The 18,305-nt window shown below is 42.1% G+C and overlaps 1 protein-coding gene across 1 annotated transcript in view; it reads left to right on the top strand.

The window, feature by feature from the left end:
• Positions 1-1,131: 1,131 nt before the first annotated feature.
• Positions 1,132-18,305, top strand: part of RPS6KA2 (ribosomal protein S6 kinase A2) — a 279,346-nt gene continuing 262,172 nt past the window's right edge. The window contains exons 1-2 of the mRNA XM_014266679.3: positions 1,132-1,561; positions 4,698-4,742. Coding sequence (XP_014122154.1) covers positions 1,499-1,561; positions 4,698-4,742 — 108 coding nt within the window. The 5' untranslated portion in view covers positions 1,132-1,498. The remainder of the gene's footprint in view (positions 1,562-4,697; positions 4,743-18,305) is intronic.

The raw sequence follows: 18,305 nt of genomic DNA, 5'->3' as shown, positions 1-18,305 counted from the left end.
GTGAGGCTGTTTGGGAGTGCCTGTATGTCAAGTTAAAGGCAGGAATTTGTGTTGCTGGGGAGCAAACAGGGACAGGACACGAGAGCCAGGGAGTGTGTTACAGCTGGGTATGGCAGCTTCTGTCCTGTGTCTGTTGTGTGATTGCCATCACTCCCACTACACTTTTTTGGTGAGCAGTGAGTAAAGGCAGTAATCTCGATATTTAATTGCTCAAACTGCAAACCAGATGAAACTGCATAATTTGTGTTACAAGTTGTTACTGAAGTGTTGTCATGGATGTCAAGAAAAGTGTTGATAATCTAACACAATTAAAAGACTGAGTTCTCACAGCAGTATCTGAATACATGGCTCTGTTTGTAGCTCTGGTTGAGGACTAATTTTTTTCTTTATTGTGGTTGGTGAATTTGATTTTCCTAGCAGTGTTTAGCAATTGGACTCACAGGAAGCTTATTCATGTTAAATAGAATTTGGGGAAGCTGAGATGGGACTGGAGGAGGAACACTGCTCAAATGTTCCTTTGTAGACTGGTAGAAGAATTTTTGTTGTTAATGAAAGCTTGTGTCGAATTTGTACAGCACTGCTTATATGGAAGCAAACCATGGCATTTTGAGCATGGAACAGAAGAAAAATGCACTCTGCATGCTGACTCTTCATTCCAAAATGACTCTTTGGAGAGCAGTGATTTATTTAACATAACACATTTTGGTCCCTGATGAAGTTGCTCCAAGTTAAAATGCATGTTTTGTCCTAAATTTGAGAAAAATTGAAATCAATATCTGCATTAGTCTCTGGCAGGTGGTGTGTTGTCATGCTTAGTGAGGTTATAATCACTTATGAGAGCAGAAGGGCATGTGAATAAACAGACTTTACTACAGGCTTTGTAGTACAGAGATAAAATAGTAAAGGAAGTGATAGTCAATTATTTTAAGAGTGGAATAACACTGGGCTTTGTAAACCCCAGATATCCTTCTGTCCGCTGCACACTCTCACGATTCCAGCGCTCTACACAGTGCTTATGAACCGGCTGATTTCCTGCAGCCCCTCCAGCCGCGGTTGGGTCTCGGTGCCGCTCTCGCCCCCGGCCCCGCCGGTCCCGGTGCTGCGGGCGGGGCCGGCCCGGTAAGGGGGGGATGCCGGGCTGCCGTTGCCATGGCAGCGCCGCCGCAGCATCCTCCGCAGCAACTTTCCCCAGCTCCGGAGCCAGCCACGGCCGTGGCGGCGGCCCACAGGGACGGGACGGGGCGGCGAGGCTCCGTCGGCGGCTGCGGAGCGGCGGCCGCTGCCTTGTCCTGCCCCCCGCGCCTGCGGAGCGCCCGCGCCCCGCCCGCGGCTCCCCGGGGGCCGCGCGGAGCCATTTTGCCGAGCGGGCGGCTGCAGGGTCCCGGTCCCGCTCGGCTCCGCGCCCCGTGTCCCCCGACACCTTCCCTTCTCCGCTCCCGCCGGCGGCAGACGCGCGCTCTTTCTGCTTGGTCCCGTCCGCAGGCAGGAATCGCCCAGCATGCCGATCGCCCACTTGCTGGAGCTATGGAAGGGGATAGAGGTGGAGCCCATGGAGACGGAGGTGAGCGGCTGCGGGGCCGGGGAAGCAGCGCGGTGGTGCCCCAAACCCCACGAAATGGGGTGCGGTGAGCATCCCTCGTCCGCTCTGCTCGCCGCTGAGGGCGGGCAGCCAGGGAGCCTCGGAACCTGTTGCCTCCCAGGCGGAGCGGCTCGGAGCGGCAGCCCGGGCAGGGCGGGATGTTCCGATGCTGATGCCCGGAGCGCTGGGGCGGCTGGAAAGGAAAGCGCGTATGCAACAGATGGAAAGCCCAGAAAGCAGGCTGAGTCGGACTCAGGCTCGCGTTTAAGCATGAAGTATGTGATCTGTAATTTGAGGCTCGCATAGGTCCATGGACCTCGCTTGGGTTCTGGTTACCCGTTTACCCATTAGCTCTCAGCGTAAGGCTGTGCTTTCCGGATCGCGCTGGAAACACGATGCTGTGATAATTAGCTGGCTGCTGTGCTGCGTGTGAGCGCAATTTGTCTTGCAGGGTTTTCATTACCTTCAGTCTAAGGTTATCTTGTGTCAAGAAAGGCATCGTTCAAGTTCGAGAAGTGTTTGGACAGTGCTCTCAGTCACATGGTGGGATTCTTGGGGATGTCCTGTGCAGGAGCTGAGCTCTATAATCCCTGTGGGTACCTCTCTGCTTGGCTTAATCTATGATTTTATGGTTTTTGTACTGTAAGGGGACAAGGTAGGTTCCTGAGTATTTCTGGGGCTATTGAGCAGTGCAAAACCCCAGAGTATTTCAGGTCAGTTGTTTGTAGCACAGGATGCACATTAGTAGCAGACAGGTGGTAGAAATAGATGAATGAAACTTGTGAGGTGTGGGGTGTTGGTGTTTATTTTTTAACCCCCCATCCCCTTGTTTGATTGAAATACTCTAACAGGGTTTTGGTGAGAGGGAAAGATGGGAGTGTAACTGAGCCAGACAGGTTATGGAGAACACAAAACACTTGACTCAAAAGGAACTGCTGAGCTGCAGGAAAGGTTTCATGCAAGGTGTTGGTTTGTACATGCAAAGAGTACAGCACAAGTGATAATGTCATGTATTATACCAGCACTGATAATTCTGGAGTCCCTAGGTTAAAAACAAGCTCTGGGGGGCTTGCAAAGCTTTAAATCATGTAATTCACTTCTGAATACTGTCACTCGTTCCACTTTGTGGGATACAAGGAATATGAGGGCTAATAAACAGGCTATAGCTGGGAAACTATGAATCCTTCCTGATTTTGTTTTGAAGTCAGTTGACACCTTGTTAAATCACTTTCACAATTACAAGACTTGTATAGCTGTATTTATGGTGAACAGTTTTCTGCTGAATATTGTAGAAATGGTGCTCCCTTCCTGTCTACCTTTCTGTTGACTGGTATTCAAAGTGCATACACATGCCTGGTTTTTTTCTTCCTCCTTCCCTCCTTTCTAAAATGTTTGTTTTTTGTGGGCCCAGTGTTTTTCTTTCTGGCCCAGAGAGAAAGCTGAACTTCAGTCATTGCTTTTTCTGTTGTCAATTTCTGGGAAGAACTCCCCAGGGGTAGATCACAGGGTAAATCCTGCACTAAAGCCCAGTGTCCATCACCTGGAACGATGTCATTGTATTGTCACCTCTTTTCCTGGTAGAGACTTACTCAGACCTTTCTTTCAGAAGAAACTGTGTGGTTCTCCTTACCAAGGATAATTGACCTACTGGAATTATAGTTTATCAGATGTGTGGGTTTGTAGGTTTTGATGGGGCTTTTATTTTCCTTTCCTGCTTGAAAGAACAGGATAGCTGAGCTACACTGCTCTATCACTTCCTGAGATTTCACTTGCAAGAAGTTGAGGATTAAAGAATTGAAGGCATAAGCTCCTGCAGTTTAAATAGGAACAAGACATAAAACATCATTTATTTATTCTATTTATTGCTGTCTCTAAACACAATAAAGATATGCTATCACTTTAGGCCATTTTAGATCATGCTGTAGATAGAATTGCTGAGGTACTGTTTGCTCAAATCTAGTAAAAGCACATGTAAATTAATTTCATCTCTTGTGGGCTCTTGTCCATGAAGACATTTTCAAACATTTCAAACATTTTCAAACAGCAGAAACATTTAGTCTTTAATGAGCTGAATGCAGCTTAAACACTAGTGGTTGTACTGATTCAAGAGAACTGTCATGGTCTCTGAGTCTGTGTGGGATAAAATGTTTTCATGATTGTCTGCAAGTTGTTCTTTTTCACAGAAGCTTTCACAGTTAGTAGACAAGGAGGGAGACAGTTTAATTCTTTGATGCATATGGACCTCCTTCTCCTTCCCCTCCTTAATGCCAAAAACCCTTTTAAAACAGAGACAGTTATGAGTGCCTGTGCATGACTCAGGTGAATGACTTGCAGATATTAAAGACAGCTTTTATAGTAAATCAATCCCTTGATAAGGAAGAGTGCATCAAGGGCATGTTCTATATTATGTTTGTGAAAAGGAAGAGTAGAGTGAAATACTGCTCCTTTCACCTGTTGACTCAGGAGGTCATTAGTTGTGTTTGACAGGTAAGCAAGAAAATTGGGATGTTTGCTGTTCTAGAATTTCTTTGAGAGTAGGCAAAGCTATTGATCCCACTCAAGCTGGATGGATAGGATAGTGAATTACAGCCTTGGGAACATTTTTCCTGAGACAGGGTTGTGTGATCAAGCTCTATGTAATCTTTCTACCTGTTTTCCAATGGGTTCATCACTTAATGATTTCAGGTAAGCACAGCATTTAAATGGAAGCTGAGGGTTTCGAAAATTTGCTCCTATATTTACATACATATTCTCTCTTCCCAGCAAGAAATGATGTTTCATTCCTCTAGTTCTTTCCAGTAATAATCTTTTGTTCTTTATTGATTCTATGACAAATGTGGCTTGGCTTCAACTATTCATCAGTAATTTTAATAGTTCTTTTATTGTGCTTTCTTCTCTTAACATTTTGTATATCTTGGAGAAAGCAGGTCCCTATGGATTCAAAAGTTAATTTACCTGTGCAAAGTGTGAAAAATTGAACAAGCCTATTATAGTAGGATAAATTGAAAGCAACTTAACTGCCTAAACATAAACTGACTAGATCTTGGCTTAAAATTTACTTTCTTGGTGGCATATATTTACAGGATTTTTCTTCTCTTTTCTCCTCTCTGTTTACTAGAGTGTAGTGGAAGATGCTGCCCCAGATGAAGAACCTGTAAAAGAGGTAAATCACCTAATTCATGGATCACACAAATGTTAACAAATTATTATAGTCACCTTCTGTCTTCATGTAACAAAATGTCTCTGGTGCATATTTTCCACAGGCTTGTAGCTGTCAAGATACAAACCAACCCATTTTTGGTCTCTTATTACAAGGTCAAGTGAGGAATACAAAGATGTGTTCAGCTAGAGCTTAGAGAATTTTATTTTGCAAATGTTGGCTGTGCATTCTTTCCAAGAAAGAATGGTATATAGTTTTCTTGAGGTATATAGTTTTCCTGCAGAGAAGATTTTGTAATGATCTTAAAAAGAGGAGCTGTCATATTAACAAGGTTTGTGCATTGTAAATTGTGCATAAGTTAATTCCACAGACTGTTAAATTGAAGTCATTACTGCTTGTTCCCTTGGCTGGGTCTTCACCACAGCAAGACTGAGCTAACCCTTTGCTTCAAGTGAATCTGTTGTTTATATTATTTTGGCTCTGTGCTATTGTGCTCATGAGGACAAACAAAGCCAAACCTACAGGAAAAGGTAAGTCTTGCCTCAGAGCGTTTAAATGCCAGGTAAGTCATATGAAGATATAAAGCAGGCAAGGTCAAATCATCTTTCACTGTTACAATGAGCTGAGGGCAAAGCTGGGCCCTGGTCCTGTGTGTCATTTCCAGGTGCTGCTGGTTTGTGCAGAGGGACCCAAGGGGTGCCTGATTGCTCATCAGCCTTTTGCTGATGTCCAAAAGCAAAGCAGGCTGAATCCCTTGAGGAGTGAAGGGAGGCTGCAAAGAGGCATGTCTAAGTAGCCACCTTTTGAAGATCAGCTTCCTGGCATCTCTTACTCCCTGAAATCTAAGACTTACCTTTGACGTCTGGGTTTCTGTGCGAGGATGTGTTTTTGTTCACTTTTATTATGTTAAAGGCATACATTTATTATGTATTGTTTAACCCCCTAATGATAGGAAGGAGGAAGAAATCTCAGCTTTGATCTCTGAGATGAGTGCAACTTCCAAATGGATTTTTTTCCCTTTCCATTACAATTTCTTAAAGAGCAGTTAATTACTCTTGAAAAAGCTTGGGGAAGAAATTACATGCAGGTAGCTTGGCTCATCACTTTTTTTGAGGCTGTGGCTGACAATAAAATTTCTGCTTTGTGGGTTTTAGGAGAACTTTTGTGAATATAGCCTTCATTTCCCAAATTAATTTAAACCTAGTTAATTTTCATTAGGGATGCTTCTTATACTTTGTAAGGTTGAAATTTGGCAGAAAAAAATGGCATGTAATGAGCTCTTGTGTTGAAACCTTAATCCTGTGTTCTCATTTTCTGATGTAAACATTACAGTGTGCAACTTAATGTCTGTAATCTGTTTATTTCTGATTTTTTTTCTCCCTTTTTCTGCTGCAGCCATGGTATTTCAGCTCTTTGCTGGCTCAGTCTGTAAGCCTCTTCCATTTCCATGGAACATGTGTCCTGCTGTAGTGGTATTGTAAGGAAGATCAGTCTACTCCTCAGGTGACTGATAGCTGTACTGTGCCCAACCCCAAAGAAATTTTTTTTCTTTAGAGACACTGAAGAGTGACTTAAGGAGTGAATTTAAATCATGTAATGCAATTGTTCATACTTGCTTAAAATATGTTTTTTGTAAATTGCCTGCCTCAGGCTATGTTTGCCTCCTGCTGTTTATCCCACACTGTGTATAGTGTGGACAAATGTGATGGTGGTAAAATGCATTGTAAAACCTGCACTTCTCATTGTTTTCTGAAGTCTGATTTTCCTGTTGATGATAATTTCTTCAAACATCTTCGGAGCATAAATTAACAGGCTTCTTGGATAGAACACAAGTGTTCCTGAGACACATCTTGGCCTTAGGGCATTGTGTCAGCTCTGCTTTAGAATTGTCACCCAGATTACTGAGGGTTGCCATTGGGGCTTTTTCCTAGGATGAGAAACATCCCACAGACCCTGTTAGTCCTGCCATAGAAGCAAGTAGATTAGTGGATGGAAATTTCCTTAAGAGGATTTTATACTCCTGCAGCAGTTATTGCTTAGACCTGTGGGATGCAGTTTTTCTTTAGGAGGTTCTTTTTGACAAAATGTCCTTTTTTGATAGAGAAGAATAAGTCTGACCACCTGTGTTGGTTAGAGGCTCCAGTATACTTAAGTGTGATGTGTTTTGTGGGCTAGTCTAGGTTAAAGTGTTGACATCCTATCTGAACTTCCTTGAAGGTGCAGCTGGCAGCAAAATTTTGTCACATTTTTCTAAAATAATGAGTATATGTGCAAAACAGCTCGCAGTCCTTTGAAATTACAGCATTCAGAAGCCATCTTGTAACATCACTTTGAGCTGTTTTACCCTTTCAAGGGAATTTGTCAGCTCTAGTTCAAACATTGCATGGGGCTCTTGGGAAAAGTAGGGCAGATATGCAATGTAAGGGCTGAAACACAAACAGAACTGCACAGCAAACTGAAAATAGCAGTACCTAGGCTTACTTCTAATTCCTATGCAGTTTCCAAAGACATGTAACATCTGCTGATAGTGTGTGCACTGGTGAAAATGTGAGTAATAAAATTGGAGGGAGCAAAGGTGGATGCTCTGTGTGTAGGTCATGGCAAGCCCATGTTGCAGGCTCTGCCACCATCAATAGCAAGGATTTGAATTTATTGGATCATCAATGAAAGACTGAGTTTCTATAACTAATGGCAGTAACAGCTCGTGTGATACTTTTTAGGAAATGAAGGAAAACTTCATTGAATGATCACAATGAAGAAAAGATCAAATCTGCACATCAGTGGAAATACTCTATTTGTTGCTCTAGTGCTACTGTTATCAAGGCAATAAATGTTCATGGCAACATAGAAAACTGATGTTGGAATGTGCCTCTGGAAGCCCAACCCTCCATGCCTTGCTGAAAGCAGTGTCAGTGCTGGGAAAATGTTTGGCACTGCATCCAGCTGTGCCTTGAGTGAGCCCTACATGCTCTCTGGGACCTGGTTCCAGTGTTTAATCACCTTAATAGGAAAAGAAAACATTCATGTTTAAAATTTCCTGTGTTTTGGTTTGTGTTCACTGCCTCCGGTCACTTCACTGGAGATACCATTGCAAAGAGTCTTGTTCTGTCATTTTTATTCTCTCTCTTGGGTATTTATATATGTGAATAAGACACATTCTCCATTCTTTCCTTTTCTCTTGCATTGTCTTCAGGGAGTACAATTCCAGCTTTCTCAGAATCATTTTTGTAGGTCAGATCTGCTCCTCCAATGTTTATTTTTGTATGATTCACCTTCACTTGCTTCAGTATGTTCATGTCTTTTTTCTTGAACAGCATAGGCCCAAAACAGGGCATCACTCCAGATGTCTTAGCAGTGCTGAGTGGAAGAGAAGGATCATTTCACTAGACCTGCTGGAAACACCTTCTCTAATACAGCCCAGAGTGCTGTCAACTTTCTTTGCCAGCTGGCTCAATTTAACTTGTCCACGAGGATGCCCAGGTCCTTCTCTGCAAAGATGAATTCCAGCTGTGTAGCCCCTAGCCTGTAGCACAGGGTTATTTTTCTTGAGGTACAGAACCTTGCATGTTCCTTTGCCAGGATGATACTGTTGGCCAATTTCTTCAGTCAGCAAAAGTCCCTCTGGACACAGCTCAACTCTCTGGTGTCACCAGCTGTTACTGCATTTTGTAGCATCTACCAACTTGTGAAGTGTGTACTCTGCACAGTCATCTGAATGATTAATGAAGATGTTAAATAATCCCAGGCCCAGTCTTGATCCCTGGAGTCTGCCAATGACTGACTCCAACAGAACTTTGTGCCGATCACAACCCTCTGGGTATTGTAGTTCATTTTTTGATCCATCTCACTGTTCACTTACCTGATTCAATCAGTCCTTCTTCTGTTTGTCTGAGCTGATGTAGGAGACACTGTCAAAAGTCTTACTTGAAGCCTGCACCTTCATTCTTCAAAATTGTGAAGGCTGTCAGGTTGTTTAAGCACAATTTTCCTCTTTACAGATCTATGGTGACTACAGCAAATAATTTTCTTGCTATTCATATGCTTGTGAATTCTTTCTAGAGAGATTTGATTCATCACCCTTTCAGGTATTGAGGTGAGCCTGATTGGCTTGCAATTTGTTGAATCTTCCTTCTTGAAGAGAGGAACTCCCATCCTTTCTCACACCTCACAAGAAGCTTTTTAATTGCCATGTGTCTTCAGAGAACTGAGAGTGGCCATCTACACAATTATATTGGTCAGTTCCCTCAGCATTAATGGATGTGTCTCATCAAGTTCCACATTGTTTTCGTAGGGTATGTTGTGTTTGTTTAGATGCCCCCTAACTTGACTCTCCTCCACCACAGACAAATCCGTGTTTGCCACCCTTTTTCAGGGACTTGGGAGTCCTAAAGGCTCAGAATTACTAGTAAAGACCATGGTAAAGAAAGTACCGGGTACCTCGCCTTTCCTGTATCTTTTGTTACTCTATCTCCTTCCCTGCCCAGCAGCCGGACCAAAGGTATTCCCTTTGCTGCTGTTGGAACTACAGCAGTCCTTGTTACTCTCTGCCTCTGTCACCAGATTGAATTGCACATGGGTTTTGGCTTTCTTGACACCTCCACTACATGCTTAATAGTCTTCCTGCTGCTCCTGGACACTCCTGTGTCCTTCATTTAGATGTACTTCTCTTGCATGTCTGAGGTTTTTCAAATGGTCCTTGTTCATTCATGTGCTGCGGTTTATCTCGGCTGTTTGAGGGGCCTGGAAGGCCCGGGGGTGGCCTTGGGGCAGCCCGCGGGTCGAAGGACGAGAAGAGGCTTCAGTTCTTCTTTCTGGTTTTATGTTTATTAATTGTTTATCTAAAAGATGTTCTTTCAGCCTAACAAAGATCCGCTCAGCAGTCAGCCATGGGCACACTGTCTCTGCCCTCCGGGCAGGCACCTATCTTTATACCCATTGTGACGTGTACAATATTTATCATTTTTCCCCAATACCATCTACTCTTATAACTCGATGTACTCTCAGCAATAACCAATCCAAAGGTGCCACCGTGGCCAAAGAAGATGGAGGAGTAAGGAAGAAGAAGGAGGGCAGGACACACCCCAATTCCTCCATCTTACTCCTCTAAACCCCCCTGTACATACATCCTAAACCCTGTGTCTCACTCTCTAATTAACTAATCCCTTCACCATTCACCCGGTGAAGCCCTCATCCTTGTCGTCTCCTGTGCAGGATTAAAGTCCAGCTACCAGACACTTCTGGCAACATTCCAGGAGTCCCGAGCCCCCCCCCAGGGTCTCGGAGGCTCAGCATCTCAGGACTGAGATCTTGAGATCCGACATTCATGCAGGTCTTTGGCTGCCTTTGCATGAGGCAAAAGTGGTCAGGGTGGCCAAATCCTGAGGTAGGAGGAGTGGCGATCCTTGAAAATTATCCAGCTGTCCTGTACCCCTCTTTCTTCCAGGGTCATCTGCCATGGGATTCATCCAAGCAGGTGCCTGAAGGGAACAAAACCTGTTCTGATGAAGTTTGCAGTTGTGGTCTTGACTTGTGCTTTGTTCTTTTGTCTTGGGATCTTGAGTTTCTTCTCACTAAAACTGCTCTGGAACTTCAGTCTTGATCAGTTCTTTCTTGTTTGTAGGGGTCAGGTCCAGCAGAACATCTTCCCTTATTGGATTGTTTATCACCTGTATCAGGTACTTGTCAATGCAGCAATCTCTTGGATTGCTTTTGGTTTTCAGAAGAAACCAGAGTGGATAAAGTCAATTCTTTGAGGATTAGGATCTGTGCATATGAGGCTTCTTCCTCTTATCTGAAGAAGGCTTCTGCTTTTCCTGGACAGGTTGTCTGTAGTAGGTATGCACTACTGCAGGTGTGCTGAGGCACATCTGTGCCAGCGTGATGTTGAGCCACCAGCAGCAGCCTCTCTTTCAAAGGGACTGCAGTCATATTCAACTACAGAGATAAGAGGGAGTGCTCCTAGGCTGGTTGTTGTGGTTTCCACTAGGATTATGTCAAAATAGCTCCAGCTGTGCACACCAATACTACAGTTGCTGCTGTGTCTATGTCTCATGAAAAAAACAGCGGTGAACTTAAAAACCGTTCAGAACATTCTGGTTTGCCATTGAAAGGGTTGCTTTCTTGCAGAGTTCAAGGGGTGGTTTTTTCCCAGTTGTTTCTGGTCAACTTTTACTTGTCTCCCAGCTCAATTAATTAAAGGTCTCAATTCACCTGGTATGGAATGTTCAATTCATTATAAAACTAGATGTATGTTGGTGCTGATTTTTAATTATAAATGACTGCACAGCAAAGGAAAAAATCTACATCTCCGTGGCTGAGCTTGTAGGTCACGGGTTAGCATGTGTATTGAGGTCCTTCAAACAGAAGAACTTCAGTTTTCTGCTGCTTTGTGAGTTGTGTTTTAGTTGTCAGCAATGGTCACAGAACACAAGACGTTTCTTAGTGTATATATGTTTATACACACAAGAAATCTGTACCGTATTAAAAAACTTGGCCTGCAAGAGGAGCATTTTCTTTCAGAGAAAAACAAATACAAAGCTTATTTGATGATAAGGGGTATGGCGCAAAGTGTAGAGAAGTAAAATTTCATAATATGATGTAAAACCTTTTGGGGAGAGAAGCCTGGCTTGGGTTGATGGATGACAACATGTTTACTGAACATACTGGTAATTTTCTTCCTTCAAAAACCAAGCAACCAAACCCAACAACAACCAAACACTCAGAATTAAGGAATCTTGTTTAAGAGAGAGGTTTGAAGTAATGAAATTGTTTTTTGTATCAAGTAGTGTTTCATAATTACAGTATGTAATTGTAAGTTCAGATATGCTACACACCTTTCTAAAAGAAATATTTGTAGGCACCTATCTGGGATGACTATTTTCACTCTATACAAATAGATGCTCAATGAATTCAAATACAGGCCCTGACTGGAAATTATGACCTTGCATAGATTCTTACAAAATTGCTCTGGTGGTGTATTTAAGAAACAAATTATTTTGCTTTTCTACTTTCTTTGAGCATGTGTTGTAGGCAGTGTAACCTGTTTTACTTAAAATTTTTCATTAAAAAAAAAAAAACCCTAGTATTTAGCTCTTAGGAAGGATTTGTTAGGTAATAACTTTGTAAGTTGATTTTTAGAAACTTTTAATTCACAAAATGTATTCCTCTGCACTGCCTATTGTCTAACACTTTTTAGAGTAAATAACTGCAATTTACATTGGAATGAAATTGATCAGGCAACCAACAGAATATTGGTTTCTATTTAACTCCATAAAAAATACTGTATAATAATATGTGTCCTTGATAAAGGCTAAAGGTTTTGTCATTGACTTTGTGTGGTTAAAATGTGAGAGGGGACAGCTGGGGTCATGGAATGAATGAAATGTCTCCTCTTGCACCCCAGAGCCTATGTTCAGAATCCCAGCAATGAAGGGGAAGCTGGCAGGGTGACAGCTGTGCTACTCTTATGGAAATAGCATTTTGTTACTTCTGATTATTTGTAAATTGGTTTCTCATTGTCACTGTCTCAACTGAATTAAAAGACACATAGGGGAGATATCAATATAAAAGGAAAGTCTGGTTTTTTTTCACTTATTTTTTGTCTGTCCCCTTGTATGTTTCATAAAGCAAATAGAGACATAGAAAATTTCCAATTTTGGCAGTAAGCAGTGTGTAGAAAAACTTCTTACATTATCTGAAAGACTTGTGACATTTGAGCCTAAACATCTGGGTGTAGCAACAAATATGATATCCCATTCACATGACACTTTTGGTTTTAGCTGTTGTTATTGCACTGTCACTGTTGCTTTTTTGAATTACTGCTTTCAGGCAGTGTGCTGTTATGGCTCTGATGCATTAGAGAGGAGACAAGAGCACTGTAAAAAAAACTTCTTCAAAAGTCTGTGAACCCTTTTCAGGAGTTTTCACCCCCTCTGGCTCTCTGCAGTGTTTGCTAAATGCTGCTGTCTGTGGTGAATGCGGGTGAATGGGAACCTTCATTGGAACTCTTCGGTCTGTGGCTAAAGGGTGACAGATTCTGTTTCTCAGAAGCCTCTGGTCTTTCATAAGCAAAAATGAACTGTCTTCATATCTCTTGAGACCCTGGACTTTCTCTGGTCTTCATCCCTGGACTTTCTCTACCAGCTAAAAATCCATCTCAATGATGGTAGAGAAAGTCACTGATAATTACAGTTGGCAGCAGAGCTTCCCTTGAGATAATAGCTGGTGCTCCCTCCTATTGAAGTGTAACTTGTACCTGTGTTGGCCTTAATCTTCTTGAACCTTTATTGAATCAGGACCTTGGTGTGATGGTGATTCCATCTCTGTTCTGGAGGTGCTGATGCAGTGGAGTGGTGCAACCTGCAGAGTTCAGGGACAATGCATGGGGTGTGTGAGTTTTGTTGGTGTGTTTTCTGTTGTGTGGTGGATTTTAAAGTTTGCAGTGTTTAGCCATGGAAAAAACAGCTAACTAACCAAATGGTTTTTTGCCAAGTGGACACTAAGATGACCAACTCAGATTTAATTACTTAGACAGGCATGTAGCTGCACAGAAAATGTATTGTGTTCGGAAGCTTTTAACATGAACATTGCAGACTGCGCTGCAGTGGTCACAACTGAACAAATGTAATGCTGAACAGGGAAAAGAGGTTCTGATAGCATTTGCAAGATGCAAAATGCTTCATGGAATTCGGCTGCTTGATTTTGAACAAGGGTAATTGCTGAAGACAAATGAAAGTTCATCTGGGGGAAGCCATTCCCTCAAGAAAAATAATCTTATGCCATAATGGACATTGGTGCCCAAGAGCATGCTGGCTGTGAGTGAATTGTGTCATCAGTAGAGATGAGTCATTTGGCAGTCCCTAGAGCCAAGGATAAATTGTTTCTGTGATGAGTGTGGTGCCTCCTAGGGAGATGCGCTATTTAAAATGGAAACAATCTACAATTTACATGCAGATGGTTACAACTCTAGAGTGGAAAAACAAAATCAATTTTTCTTCATTACAATGAATTTGTAATTCATTTTAGAATTGTTTTAATTTTTTTTCCTACTAGATTGCTCTAATTTTCTTGCTCACTCTGTGGTTTGTTCTCTCCTTAGAACATGATGTTTTGTATTGAAATGAGAGTTATTTCTTTGAATTTTCTACTCTTCTTTCCTGCTACTTCCAAGGTTAATAAATAAATTTCCCATAAAGAAAAGTAATGTGACACAGAAGCAAGATGGGCACTGTTATTTTGGAAGGAAGTGTTTCTCTGACTGCTTTATTCCAAAGATTTCATAGGAAAAATCAGAAGGTAGCTCTAAATTGAAAAAAATTGAAAATATATTCTCAAAGGTTAGATACAGAAGAGTTATGTTGTTATTGGAGATGTCAAGTATTAAGCTTCTGTTTCTAAGTAGTTATGTGCTTCATGGTGTAGTTTATTTTATTCAAGACTTGACTAGTTTTCCCGGCTGACTAGAAAGGGAACTTTTTGGTAATAAATTAGTCTGGTTGCATTTTGAATGACAAATGAATTACTTGCACAAGTGTTGTGTTTATAGAATGTGTGATCAGTACTCGGGCATGCTTATTGCACTCAGGGTTTCACAAAGATTATATTGACATTTACAAGTGGCATGTGAAGTATTCAGAACAGCAACAAAAACACCACTGCACAAGTTTTGGAAGTCAAGAAGGAAGGCAAATTACCTCTTCTGAAGCACCTGGATGCTTAAAACTTCCAGATGCTTTGCCTCATTCAGCCAGTTATTTCTAAGAGGTGGCCACAAAAGTCATGTTGTGTATTGCCTCTGTGGAAGAGGGTTGCTTCAGCAACTCTGAATATGAAGACCTGGTGTCTAGGGTTTCAGGTGGGTTTTTTTACAATATTGTCTGTGAAGCTAACTACAAGTTCCCAGCTGTTCAAAATTTTGATCCAGCATCTATGCAGAATTCCTGGTACATCTAAATTTCTTCAAGTGTTGGTATCATGAGCAAATGACCTTTGTGTAAATACATAACGTAGAAACTTGAAGTTTTCTAAACGTTTCAGTTTTGGGATGTAAGGGGGTCTGTAAATGACAAATTCTGCCCCTGCTCAGACTTGTCTCATCAAAAGTGGATGTGGATTTCTTGATTGCTATTTTAGTCTTTATTTTGTACATGTTTTCTCTCCTTTTTGCATGAGGTCAGTAATTACAGTGATTACTGGATTTGTTTAGCCTGGTCTAGAAGTATTGTTTCTGATAACAAACATCAAACAAAAAGAGGGAAAGCCTAGTGGATTCCAACTAGCATTCACATATATGATGGATGATTGAAGTACAGTCTCTTTCATTGTGTTTTCATTGGTACAATCTCTTTTATGGGTGTCTTCTGTTATTTGGGGTGATCTGAGTTTTAAGTGTGCAGATTAGGCATATTTATTCATATTTAGCACTTGAACAAATAACGTGATCTTTTTGTACACTAGCAACCACAGTTGTCACCTCCAGTAATCAGTAACTGAGAGGTCCTCAGTATTTACTAATCGAAAACTTTATCTATTCAGTCCAATTCTCAATTTTCAGCTGAGGTGAAAAGGTAACACATATATTTAACAATACCTTTTATGGAAGCAAACATTGCAAACAGAACAGTGAGCAGTATGGTACTGTTAAAGCAGATGCACTCTTGTACATGAGACCTGTTGTTTGAGTGGATTGCTTCCTGGTTTGTGCTGTTAATCATGCATGTTTAATTGGTATAATCTCCTGCATTTTCCTATAAAAAGTCTTCTGTTATGATGAACAGTCTTGAGAGACTTTTTGTGCAGTATATATTACAGCAGCTTTTAATATGTTTTGCTTTATTTCTTTTTTAAGAAAGCTAAGGGTTGTGAGTCACCCTTCCTATAAAGGAAGCTGTTACAACAGAATTAAACTGCATTAAGTAATGTTTTGGTTATGTCAGTGAGCCACCTCTGAGTGTCTGTCATCTGAAAACTGTTTCTGAAAGGCTGCCTGACATGCTGCAGGTCTTGAAGGCTGCTCTGAGCACTGCACAGCTGAATCGGCAGGGCATAGTGAGGGAGGTGTTATTTATTTATTTATGATTTCAGTTAAAGGCTTTGAAATGCGTGCTCCCTTCATCTCTTTCAAGTCAGTTTGGGAAGCTCTGTGGAAAGGGCAGCGTAGCAGTAGAAGGAGGGCTGACTTCTGTTCCTAAAATGAAAGCTAGAGCTAGGGGATGCTTGTTGAATCCCAGCTTCCCAACTGCAGTACTCCTGACTGCACCTGACACAGCAGGGCTCTGAGGTGAGGTCTGCTTGGAGCTGTCCTGCAGCAGCACTGTAGGGAAGGTGTTTGCAGAGGTGGAGAGGATGGGTTTTCTCCAGAGGGAAGTTTTCCTAGGGCAGCATCCTTTGGGCTGCCCTGCCTGTTGGAAGGAGTCTTGGTCTCTTGGCCCCGTGGTGGCCAAGCAAGGGCAGGGCCCCATCCCAGCAGGGCTGTGTGCTGGGTGCCTTGATAGCACACAGGTGTTTTTGGGAGTTTCTTCTCCAACAACTGTCTAGGTTCTCCACAGAGGCCTAAAGTGGTCTCCTGTACTGTTAGCAGCCAAACACTAGAGGAAAATTACAAACCTGAATGCCTAAGCCAGGTATGTATAATGCTGTTAACTTTTAGGAGAAAACAGAAGCATTACTCATTTCTTTGAAATTTGTTAGGCTGTAGATTAGATGCACAGGGCACATCTGACCCAAAGGATAGAGTCAGAAGATCTGTCAAGGTCGGGGACTTTTGGTATCTGTCTGCATTTATTTCTATAGTTGATTGTTTTATTCTCTTGAATTTCCTGCTGTTGGTTTTTCCTAGCCTGGCATAAGGTTTTATCACACTTCAAGGAGGGGAAGGCAGCCCTGAAGCTCCAGAGTATGTATCTGGTTTCACAGAGAGATTTCCTCTGGAAATGGTGTATGAGAAGCAATCTCACTGCAGGTATTAATGTGTTTCTGTGGGTGACAGCCTTGTTGAGTGAAAGGGAGATTAACTTAGCTCAGAAACCTAAGTAGTATTTGTCAGCTTGCAGTCTGTAGTTTTGAATGGTATTTGTCAGTTTGCACTGTGTAATTTGTTTACTTCTGTAGACAGACAAGATAAGCGATCAAACGCTATAAACATCTGATTCCGGTATCCAACAAATATTTAAGCAGTAAAGCACAATACTAAATAAATATGACTTGATATCCTGGCTTGATGCATATCTTGTACAACATTGTTGTGGAGGTAAAGGTGAAAGAAAAGGTATAAGAAGGTGACAGCCTTTCCCTGAGTACTTACTGGTTTGAATTGTGCTTAGGGCTGCATGAACAGTTTTGCTATTTAATAGCTCAGTGTTGGTAGCTATGGCGAGGAGTTCAGCATTGTTCAGATTAATAGTATGGGAATGGTTGCAAAACCTCTGCCACAAATATCTCATTTCTGAGCTACATATTTAACCCTGCCTTTTGACTAGTAGAGGGCAGTAACTGCATCTGGCAGGTTGTTTCTTAATGGTCTCAACTTGACCAAGGATCAAATCCAAGCATGCCTGTGAAAAACCAAATCTACTGCTGTAATGGGAACCTCTGATCTTCTTGTACCTCTGTTCTGCAGAATGTATGCCCTCATCTGTACGGCTTTGTGCTGGCTGAAATGATAACAGTGAGATCCTGTCTGTGTGAGGATGGTTTGTCTGTGTCCCTTTGTCTTACCCTAACATGGTAAGCTGGTCATCCTGCTGCAGGTCAGGATGCTGAGGATGGAGAGGAAAGCACTAATAGAGCTGTGGGTGTGTGGGAATTTAATTATAAACTGCTGTACATATTTCATATTGTAAGAGGGCAGAGGACAATGACTGTGTTTTACTTGTATTTCCTTGCAGCCAACTAGTCGTGTGGTATATGTTTTTATATGCTGCTTTTATGTGTTCTACTTTTTTTTAAGGCATGATGGAGGCTGACTTGTAGCACATCTAATGGATGTTCTACACGTCCTTCTAAGTGTCTATTGCACATTTTTCTGTGGTCTTGTGAGGCCTCAGAACTCTCTTCTGTGTTCTTATTTACTTTAGCTCATTGCTGTCAGCAGTGGGAGTGGGCAACCTGTGGACAACAGGATAACACATATATGTGCATAATGTTTTTTATTTCAGCATTAGGACTGTTTTGAGCAAGTTTGATCTCTTTTACTAGTAGTCTATCTCAGTAAAGTAGCTCAAGATACTGCAGTGTATAATGTGTCAGGTAACAGCATGGTGGCCACTGAGTACGTGCTGTGGCGTGCACAATGATGACACCAAAGTTGTGCTAATGACACCATTACCACTGCCTCCTCCACTGTCATTGATGTTCCATCCTTTGTTGGAGGAAGGCTTCATTCTCTGTAGAAGAGAGGGAAGGGGTGAGCAGTAGATGGGTGTTGCAGTGTCAGTGGCAGCACAGGGAGGATGAGCTGAGGATTTGATGTCAGTGCCCCAGCAGGGACTGGTGGGTGCAGCCTCTGGGCTTTGAGCCATGGCAGCTCTCTTCTGCTCCTCCCTTGCTTCCTATCCATGCCATGCTGGC

The sequence above is a fragment of the Zonotrichia albicollis genome, chromosome 3 (genome assembly GCF_047830755.1).
Source record: "Zonotrichia albicollis isolate bZonAlb1 chromosome 3, bZonAlb1.hap1, whole genome shotgun sequence".
NCBI lineage: Eukaryota > Metazoa > Chordata > Aves > Passeriformes > Passerellidae > Zonotrichia > Zonotrichia albicollis.
Note: the sequence above shows the minus strand (reverse complement) of the source record. Positions and strands in the feature narration are given on the sequence as shown.